At 44.3% G+C, this 11,292-nt stretch overlaps 1 protein-coding gene across 2 annotated transcripts in view; it reads left to right on the plus strand.

Moving 5' to 3' along the window:
* Positions 1-7,997, plus strand: part of ttyh3b (tweety family member 3b) — a 56,170-nt gene extending 48,173 nt beyond the window's left edge. The window contains exons 12-14 of one of the 2 annotated variants that reach the window (XM_045690662.2): positions 65-247; positions 1,998-2,073; positions 4,256-7,997. In XM_045690662.2, coding sequence (XP_045546618.1) covers positions 65-247; positions 1,998-2,073; positions 4,256-4,390 — 394 coding nt within the window. In that variant the 3' untranslated portion in view covers positions 4,391-7,997. The remainder of the gene's footprint in view (positions 1-64; positions 248-1,997; positions 2,074-4,255) is intronic. The other variant, XM_082958570.1, reaches the window with a different exon arrangement.
* The last annotated feature ends 3,295 nt before the right edge of the window (positions 7,998-11,292 follow it).

The raw sequence follows: 11,292 nt of genomic DNA on the forward strand, positions 1-11,292 counted from the left end.
ACCCATCTCCCCTCACCCCTCCTTCCCCTCGCCCGGCCCCTCCCCTTGGCCCTGGCCAATGAAGGACGGATGATGAGGATGGAGAAGACGAGTCTGCTGCCCAAGGCAATCGGGGGGCGGGTCCTCATGATAACCTGTACCGCGTGCACATGCCCAGTCTCTACAGCTGTGGTAGCAGCTACGGCAGCGAAGCTAGCATCCCCGCTACGGCCCACACTGTCAGCAATGCCCCTGTCACTGAGTACATGTGAGTTAGCACCCCACCGGTAGCCGCTAGCTGAAACAACACACTGCCTGCTACACAAGCTAGCCACGCGAGCGCTATTGCCTGCCATACATTATTGTAGCTAGCGAGTGAGTCAGCCTGCTAGCAACATGTCAGTTAGCACCGCTAGCAGAATCGACATACTGCCTGCTATACAAGCTCAAGTTAGCCACGCGATCGCCATTGCCTGCCATACATTATCGCTAGCTACCGAGTAAGTTAGCCTGCTAGCATAAAGAAAACACTGCCTGCTATCAGTTAGCTATCAGTTACCCAAGTGAAGCTACACTGCCTGCTCAGTGATATACATTAGGCTACATGTGAGTAAGTCTGCTAGCCATATCGGAGTTAGCTTTTACACATTGCCTGCCTGCCATACAAGTTAGCTATTGCCTGCTATCAATTAGCCACGCAATTACCATTGACTGGTATCGGCCTACCGTAAAGCTACAGCTAAAGGGTGTGAGTTAACCTGCTAGCCGCTAGCGGGAACCCATTGCCTGCCAGTCACATGCTAGCTAGTCCATCACTGATCGTTTGAGCTGCATGGACTCAGACAAACGTTGATACTATTGTCATATTTAACCACCAGGCTGCACATTGAAGACAGATACACTCACAAGCATATATAAAGTAGCCTAAGTTTGTTTTATTCAGTAAAGAGTCCCCATATCTTCATGTCACTGATAAGGACCATGTTAAGCATGATACACAGTAGTGTTTGGATAAGGTGAAACACATATCAATCTGCATGGTTTAATGCTGTGGCCTTACAAGGTTTTACACCCTTCATCACACATCATGACTGCAGTATATGTTTCTCCTCCTCGTCCACTTCAATAACACACTTCAGTCAACGTAATAGGCCTACATACCTTTCAAGTAAGTTTAAGTTATGCACTATTTTTTTTTAACCTTTATTTAACTAGGCAAAACAGTTAAGAACAAATTCTTATTTTCAATGACGGCCTAGGAACAGTGGGTTAACTGCCTTGTTCAGGGGCAGAACGACAGATTTGTACCTTGTCAGCTCGGGGATTCGAACTTGCAACCTTTCGGTTACTAGTCCGACACTCTAACCACTAGGCTCTAACCACTGATACAACTACATACAAAACAATAAGTTATGTATTTAAAAAAAGATATTATCACATGCACCGGATAGGTGCAGGGAAATGTGTTGTTTTACATGGTCGGCCATAGTAGTACGGCACCCCTGGAGCAAATTAGGATTAAGTGCTTTGCTCAAGGGCAGATCAACCTTTTGGTTACTGGCCCAACGCTTTAACAAGTCAACAACCAGCGCTAGGACAATAATATAGCAGACAAGGTGCTGTTGATGTGGACGATGACCACATACTGAGGGTCTGAGGCTAAGTCCCAATGTTCTCTCCTTCCTCTTGAAGTGTGCACTCATTCACCACTCCCCACAATTGTAAAAAGCATTTGATTGATGTTGGCATGGATACTAGAATACTAGATGGAGTTTCCATATTCCAGTCATATCCATGAAGGGAAGTGAACAAGTGCACACTTCGGGAGAAAGGAAAGATCATTGGGACGCAATCTAGTTGTTGTAGGGAAGACTGTAGTGCAGGAAGTGACAACAGTAACCAGGAAGTGACAACAGTAACCAGGAAGTGACAACAATAACCAGGAAGTGAACTCCGTAACTAGGAAGTAACCTCAGTAACCAGGAAGTGACCTCAGTAACCTCTCATTTGTGACGCAGGACCCAGAACGCAAACTTTCAGACCCCCAGGTGTGAGAACACGCCTCTGATTGGCAGGGAATCCCCTCCACCCTCTGTAAGTGCACACTTTCTAGTATACACTACTCCAGTATACCCCCCCCCCCCCCCGAACCCTGAAGGTGTTTTAACTTCGAGTGGCGAAATACCATCGCAAAGGTCATTTTGGCAGCCTGGCTTTTTTTTTATGTAATAGATTGTATTCAAAACAGGTGTTTAGTCTGACAGATCACAGATGAAAAAAGACGGTCTCTAATTCTGATGTAAACTATGGTTAGTCTATTTTGCATCTCAAATGGAACCCTATTCCCTATGGGCCCTGGTCAAAAGCCGTGCACTATATAGGGAATAGTGTGCTATTTGGGACGCGGGTCAATTATTTGAAGCATGTTCCCACAAGATCTCGGTAAGAGGAGAAAACAGAGGTGAAGTTTCAAGCTAAGGGCTATTCATTCCATCCAACTGGGCCAGTGGTGCTAACCATTTGGTGGTACAAGACTGGGCCAGTGGTGCTAACCATTTGGTGGTACAAGACTGGGCCAGTGGTGCTAACCATTTGGTGGTACAAGACTGGGCCAGTGGTGCTAACCATTTGGTGGTACAAGACTGGGCCAGTGGTGCTAACCATTTGGTGGTACAAGACTGGGCCAGTGGTGCTAACCATTTGGTGGTACAAGACTTGACCTCTTGTACCCCTCCTTGAATCAGACTTCATCACTGCATCATCAGGTGTAACGGCACTCTTCAACAAAGAAGTACAGAGACTGGGTTTGGCACAGCGAACCCTTGAAGAGCTCTCTTATATCTTCATACCTCTTTATAGGAAAACAAATGGGTTTTGGCATGTGCTCTTTCTTTTGAGACTCTTGGTGTCTGACGCTGGGTTTTCCTTTTTTACGTTGTCTCTCTTGAGTCTGTGGACGGGCGATACTGTCTTTCCAGTATAGCCATTGGTTAAAGCTGGTTGTTTCCGAAGGCATGTGACTTCCTGTCCATGTCCGTCCTTAATTTGTGTCCCCCTAGTAAACCACAGCCAACGCTCCTTTAGTCCTGTCCCCATAGTGTGTCTGTGTGTACACGTCCTCTAGATGCATGTGTCCTATGTATCTGTTCCTCTGTCCCCTGTCATCACTAAACATCACTACTAGTTCTTCACCTGGGGTGTATTCATTATGGAAACCGTTTACCATTTTAAGAACCAAACGGAAGTAAAGCAGCGAAACGTGAGTTTCTATTTGGACAAATTCAGGTAGGTCCTTCCCAGTTTCGTTCCGTTTGCTTCCGTTTCAGAAGCATTTCAAAAGAATCGGAGGAATGAATACATACATCCCTGATTCACAGGGCCACTGCTGCAAACCACCCATAGAGGTGGATAGAGATCACACTTTCCACAAGGGCTGGTTTAGAAGCAAATATGTGCCCTCTATCCAACTCTATGAGGTCATGTCATCCACCACCACCGTCTGGCTGTAGACACCACCTCGGTTTGGTGATGCACGGCGGCCATTTTGTGCCTCATGGCTCACCAAGCACTAGTTTCCACATTAGAGATGGAGAAACTGGGAAACCCAGCGCTACAGTACTCCCTCACTAAGACCACTGACTAATACCAGGCTAACCTAACCTTCTACATCAGAATTAGATACAACTAATACAATTGATCAATTCAATATTTGATTCTATTTCCTGTCTAATAATAATCTAGAGTTGAGTTCTAACGCCTGTCAAAAACCCTGCAGGACTATAATCCTAATCCTAATCAATCTCTGTAGTGATAATTGTTGTTTTTAATCCACTACCTCAGGCTGTCCAAATGACTAGTGAAGTGTGTGTGTGTTGGTGTGTGTTGCTTGTTTACCATAGTGTTTCACTCTACCAACCCCCTCACCCTGTCCTCTACTCTCTGTCTCTCTCTGTCTCTGGACACTTGTAAGCAGCATATCTCTACATACCCTTCCCTACTCCCTCCCCCTTTTGAAGTACACTAGTATACATACTCTTCCCTACTCACTTCCAGTTGATACTGCTAGAAAATGAGTCAGATTTGGGCAGTGTTGATGACTACACAATATTTCCTTTTTGTTATTTTCTTTTCTTTCTCTCTCTCTCTCCCCCTACCTCTCCTCTCTCTCCCCCCTATGTTTCTCTCTCTCTTCCCCTCTCTCTCTCTTCCCCTCCCTCTCTATCTTCCCCCTCTGTCTGTCTTTCTCCCCTACCGCTCTCTCTCTCTTTCTCTCCAGTACACCTCGAGTATGAGAGCCAAGTATCTGGCCACCAGTCGACCGGACCAGAACCGACGGTCAGTCCCCAATGACCAGTTGGACCCGGCCAGCCGTCCACATCCCCTCACCAGACCACAGTCATCTGTCCATTAGAACCTTCCAGAACCTACCAAAACCTTCTAGAACCTATTATAACCTACCAGAATCTTCTAGAAAGAACTCATCAACCAAAAAAGAACGAGAACCAATTTTCCATTCCACTAAAGAACCACAACCCACTAGAACTACCAACTCCTTAGAACCTGTTGACACAGTAGTCCTCTTATAGAACCAGAAGCACTAAGGATCATAACCACCTCCTCAGCCCACTAAAAGAATACTTCTCAGATTCACCTGAACAGACCACAGTGGGTTGAAAAGCAGAGCCAACCAACGGACCAAGCAGCCCAACTCACCAGAACAGAAACTCATCTCATCAGCCAACCAACACCAACCTACCTACAGACTCCAGAAGATCACCATGAACCTTGTAGATCTCACCCCCCCACCTCTCCTCAGCTCCCCAGCTCCATCTCCGCTACAACTATCCCACAGTCCCACTCAGCTCTACACCAGCTCAAACTGGATCCTCCACCTCTTTACTAAGTATACTGCCCTCTGGTGGTGACTGCCGGTATGAGCATGTTTACTAAGTATACTGCCCTCTGGTGGTGACTGCCGGTATGAGCATGTTTACTAAGTATACTGCCCTCTGGTGGTGACTGCCGGTATGAGCATGTTTACTAAGTATACTGCCCTCTGGTGGTGACTGCCGGTATGAGCATGTTTACTAAGTATACTGCCCTCTGGTGGTGACTGCCGGTATGAGCATGTTTACTAAGTATACTGCCCTCTGGTGGTGATTGCCGGTATGAGCATGTTTACTAAGTATACTGCCCTCTGGTGGTGACTGCAGGTGTGAGCCCCCCCCCCCCCCCCACACACACACACACACACACGCACACACACACACCCTGTATAGAACTGTAAATAGTGAAATAGTATGAGTTACATTCTGGAGGAAGACTCAACTGAAACATGGTGGTATATAGATGTATTTAGAGTGTGTGTTTCCAAGGACTGAGGCTGTATCACATTCTAGGCCACACACACACACAGACACACACACACCACACACACACACACACACACACACACACACACACACACACACACACACACACAGAGGCCTGTACGTGTGTGTACCTCTCTCTACTCTACCTGCCTCTGTAAACAACCCTCCTGCCACTAGGACACCGAATCTGACTGCAAAACGGCCCCTGCACTCTGCAAAACGCTCCAACATTCCTGTAACATCTGGTGTTTTTAACTTTACTGTTGTGCAGGGCTGTTGTGCAGACAGACCATGTGGCCTGAAAGTGATTCAGAAAGCCATGTTGTGGAGTAACCACTCTCTGTGATGTCTGAATTAAACTGTAGGTAGATTTAGCCACCACTGTACAGCAGTGACGTGTTACATTTAGCCTGTGTAAGAGCCACGTTAACTAACTACACGTATGACTACAACTTGAATCGTGAGCTCTCTTGAGTGTGTTCTGTGTTCTGTGTGTTTGCGTGCGTCTAACGCACATGTAAATATGAGTCCAGGACCGAACGGAACATGGTGGAATTCCAAACATTCTGAAATCAGATTCCAGAGAAACAGTTTGCATTCCCAAACTAACTCTGGGACTGAATGAAAAGACGAAAGGACATGGGAGAGCTCACCTGTGGGCTCATAACTCTGTATAATGAGGGATGTTGAACTCTCCTAAACTAAAGGACATGGGAGAGCTCACCTGTGCCAAAATAACTGAATATTGAGGGATGCTGAACTCTCTTTATCTCGTCATTCCTTTTTTTAGTTCCTTAATTCTCAGAAAGGGAAAATAAATCCTGGATAATGTTGGATCATACAGTGAAAGACAGAGAAAGACTTTTAAAATAAAATGTGTTTTTAATTTAGTTAAAAAATGTAACTTGATAATGAAGCATTGGGTGCTGTGACCAACTTTCTCTTAAAAAAAAAATGTTTACTTATTATTTCGTCAAACAGGGATCTTCTTTAACGACCTCAGACTAAAGGTCACGATGAGGTTAGAGGTCACAACCTTTCTCAAACAGGAAGTTTTTTTCTTCTTCTCAGAAGCACAAACGATCTTCGAGGTGACTATGGGAGACGGAAAAGAAGAACACCCACGCGTTGATGTAAAGTGTGTGCGCTGTGGGAACACTTAAAGCCTCGTGAAACATGAGCTCTTGTCCTGTTTCACGGTGAAGTGAAAGGAAACGTGAGCGGTGCAGCGGTCTGTCTCCTTATCCAGGTTAGGGGCCGACCATAGTTAGATAGAGGACTCTCTAAAAACCCTCTTACTTTACTAGGTACTCTATCTAACTCCATGGGGCTGCCAGTAGTTTATCTCTAGGGGCCGACCATAGAGTAAGATAGAGGACTCTAAAGTTCAGTCTTAATTTACTAGGTACTCTATCTAACTCTATGGGTCTGCCAGTCGTTCTCTCTCTCGCTACTATGTGCTGTGAAGTGTATGATGATAATAGTGTAGCTGTAATCTCTCTCATCACTCTTGTGTGTGATGCTCGTCCAGTGTAGTCTTGGTATTGCTCTCTTCTCTCCTGTGTGTGCTGTCTGTCTGTACGTACAGTACAGTGGTCTGTGTGTGTGGTTGCCAGCAAATTAAGGGTCGTTACTATTATTCAATCTTTATCTAAGAAACACACACACACACACACTAACATTCATTGCAGACCCACACATTGCAGACATACACACACATACACACTATTCTTTATTTCTAGCCATTGTCCTGAGAACTGTCACTCACACACCATAGAACTACAGTACCCATACACCCTCACTCCTGTAATTTGACACTGGTTAGCGTTTTGCATCATGGGAAATGTAGTGTATTAACTAGAGGGATTTCCAGTTAATGGGAGAAAGAGTCCATAGGAATGATCGTTCAAACGATCTTGATTAACTCGCTCTGGGTAGAAGTTGCCTTTAATCACAGATCTAGGATCAATTTACTCTCCCATTATCCTAATCTTAACCATTAGGCGGAACACAAAACATTTCTTAGATCAGTGTCTAGGAAGCAACTTCATCCTACCATGACAAGCTCAGTGTGTGTGTGTGTGTGTATAATTTACTGTGAATGAAAGACCACTTCTCTGTCGTTTTCAGCGAGACAATCGTTACTGGCGTGATTCCACTCGTTTTTAATGTTCTGTTTATCACGTCACCATGACAACGCTACCTATACTACGGCGTTTGCACGACGGGAGAGGACCAAAAAAAATACTGTTGGAAACTAAGAACCAATGGCCTTTTCTTAAACTTGTAACAATCTAATAACGCTTCATATCACACGTTTTAATTTGTCTGTCTTCTAAAAAATGAATCATAAAAAAACAACAATAGCTAGCTCTTTTGTAGGCTAATAATAATAATTATTATTATGGCAAGAGCACCATTTGTTTTCTGTTTTTCTTTATAATAATGCTGAATGACTGTCTTGAATTGCATTTTTTTTTTATAAAACCGTACTGTAGACATGTTCATTTTTTTGATGGTTGTTTTTATGTCCCCGGCGACAACGGTTTACTAAGATGATAATACTGTCTGTTCTAAACTGTGGTGGTGACATTATTGAGCCTGGAATCCATGTTTTAAAAACACAATTAAAACAACTTTAACTGACTCAGAACGACTGGAGTGGTTTGTCATTGAATTTGACACCTCTCTCTCCCTCTATCTATCTGTACATCTCCCTCCCTCTCTCTAATTCTCTCTGTCTTTCCCTCTCCCTCTCCCTCCCTGTCTCTGTAATGACACATTCACTGACAGTAGATGGCGATATTCCTGTACGCTGGTACCAACAACACATCTGTGTCTGTGATATTCACGGGTAAAAGAGTGTGTTTCTCTTGAGTCTAGACACAGTTTTTTATGAAAGTAGATGAAGTAGCCAGCCAAATAGAAAAAGCAGCCAGCCAAATAGAAAAAGTAGCCAGCCAAACAGAAAAAGTAGCCAGCCAAACAGAAAAAGTAGCCAGCCAAATAGAAACAGTAGCCAGCCAAACAGAAAAAGTAGCCAGCCAAACAGAAACAGTAGCCAGCCGAACAGAAACAGTAGCCAGCTGAACAGAAAAAGTAGCCAGCCAAATAGAAAAAGTAGCCAACCAAATAGAAAATGTAGCCAGCCAAATATAAAAAGTAGCCAGCCAAATAGAAACAGTAGCCAGCCAAATAGAAACAGTAGCCAGCCAGGGAGTTTCATGCTGATGGGGGCTCTATAGTAAGGGCATCTGGTACATTCTAATGCCTTGATTTCATCCCATATACACAGCTCAATACCCAATACTTAATACTCATTCAATACTTTAACAACTTTACCTCCCAGCTTGGTAACATGAGTTGTGGTATTGAGTAGAAAGACATGACTTTCTCATGAAAATGACCTGAAAATGTATGAATTCAATGTGTTAGTTGTTTTGGATATCTAGGCTCAGGCTTGTATGATCAGGACTAATGTTGTAAGTAGGATTAAAAAACATTAACTTTACTCCTGTCTTCTCTTGAGAAAGTCACTACGGTTTTACTGAAATACATTCATTACCATAGTGATATCTGTTCAAATTACACTGAACAAAAATATAAATGGAACACGCAACTATTTTGAAGATTTTACAGTTACAGTTCATGAAAGGAAATCAGTCAATTTAAAAACATGAATTAGGCCGTAATCTATGGATTTCACATATGGAATACAGATATGCATCTGTTGGTCACAGATACCTTCAAAGAAAAAGTAGGGTGTCTGACCACCATCTGCCTCAAGCAGCACGACACACCTTCTCATAGAGTTGATCAGGCTGTTGATTGTGGCCTGTAGAATGTTGTCCCACTCCTCTTCAATGGCTGTGTGAAGTTGCTGGAACACTCTGTAGTATATGTCGATCCAGAGCATCCCAAACATGCTCAATGGGTGACGTCTGGTGAGTACGCAGGCCATGGACGAATTGGGACATTTTCAGTTTCCAGGAATTGCGTACAGATCCTTGTGACATTGGGCTGTGCATTATAATGCTGAAACATGAGGTGATGGCGGTGGATGAATGGCACGACAACGGGCCTCAGGATCTCATCACCATGTCTCGGTGCATTCAAATTGCCATCAATAAAATGCAATTGTGTTTGTTGTCTGTAGCTTATGCCTGCCCATACTATAACCCCACCGCCACCATGGAACACTCTCTTCACAACGTTGACATCAGCAATTTGCTTGCCCACACGATGCCATACACGTGGTCTGCCATCTGCCCAGTACAATTAAAACCGGGATGAATCCGTGAAGCATGCCAGTGGCCAGTGGCAATCAAAGTTGAGCATTTGCCCACTGAAGTCAGTTACAACCACGAACTGCGGTTTCTGACAGTTTGTGCAAAAAATGATTTGCTTGTGCAAACCAAACCTGGCCTTTTATTGTCCCCAGCACAAGGTGCACCTGTGTCATCATCATGCTGTTTAAATCATCTTCTTGATATGTCCCATCTGTCAGGTGGATGGATTATCTGACAAAGGAGAAATGTTTGCTAACAGGGATGTAAACAAATGTGCACAAAATTTGAGAGAAATATGTTTTTTGTGCTTATGGAACATTTTTCTGGGATGTTTTATTTCAGCTCATGAAACATGGGACCAACACTTCACATGTTGCGTTTTATATATTTGTTCAGTGTATTTTATTGCCTCCACTTTTTGTAATTTGGGTGAACTATCCCTTTAACAGTTTGACCTGTCAATCAATCACTGTGGGTGGAACTGTCAGGGGAGGGGGCGGGATGTTGGTGAGTCACAGAGCTGGTAGGGTTTCAGACATGTCAATCAATCACTGTAGGTGGGATTTTGAGGGACGGCAGTAGATTAGTAATCTCGTCAGAAAAACTAGTCTAGTCTTCTGTTTCAATTTAGTTTATCGTACAAAAAAGGTTGTGTTATGTCAAGTAAGCATGCAGTCCCTGTTGAAAAACAATATAGCTTTCAAAACAATTCAATCTGTTTTGTTTTGTTATATTTTGAGCAGAATGAGGCTCTCCACTACCTACTGTTCCTGCAGTGAGGATTCAACATCTTCATCGAATGTTTTCACAATTTATCTGCAGAAAAACACCAAGAAGCAGTAGTAGCCTACCAGTATGCATATTAAATCAAATCTAACTTTGTCACATGCACCGAATACAACATGACCGTGAAATGCCTACTTACAAGTCCTTAATCAACAGTGCAGTTCAAGAAAGAGTTAAGACAATATTTACCAAATAAACTAAAGTAAAGAATAATAAAAAGTAACACAATAAACTAACAATAACGAGGCTGTATACAGGGGGGTACTGGTACTGAGTCAATGTGCGGGGGTACAGGTTAGTCCAGTTACTGCTCCTCCTCTAGCCAGGGGAGTTACTCCTCTTCTAGCCAGGGGAGTTACTCCTCCTCCAGCCAGGGGAGTTTCTCTTCCTCTAGCCAGGGGAGTTTCTCCTCCTCCAGCCAGGGGAGTTTCTCTTCCTCTAGCCAGGGGAGTTTCTCCTCTTCTAGCCAGGGGAGTTTCTCCTCCTCCAGCCAGGGGAGTTTCTCTTCCTCTAGCCAGGGGAGTTTCTCCTCCTCTAGCCAGGGGAGTTTCTCCTCTTCTAGCCAGGGGAGTTTCTCCTCCTCTAGCCAGGGGAGTTTCTCCTCCTCCAGCCAGGGGAGTTTCTCTTCCTCTAGCCAGGGGAGTTTCTCCTCCTCTAGCCAGGGGAGTTTCTCCTCTTCTAGCCAGGGGAGTTTCTCCTCCTCCAGCCAGGGGAGTTACTCCTCCTCCAGCCAGGGGAGTTTCTCCTCCTCTAGCCAGGGAAGTTTCTCCTCCTCTAGCCAGGGGAGTTTCTCCTCCTCTAGCAAGGGGAGTTTCTCCTCCAGCCAGGGTAGTTTTTCCTCTAGCAAGGGGAGTTTCTCCTCCTCT

This window comes from Salmo salar, chromosome 12 (genome assembly GCF_965601325.2).
Source record: "Salmo salar chromosome 12, fSalSal1, whole genome shotgun sequence".
NCBI classification, from domain to species: domain Eukaryota; kingdom Metazoa; phylum Chordata; class Actinopteri; order Salmoniformes; family Salmonidae; genus Salmo; species Salmo salar.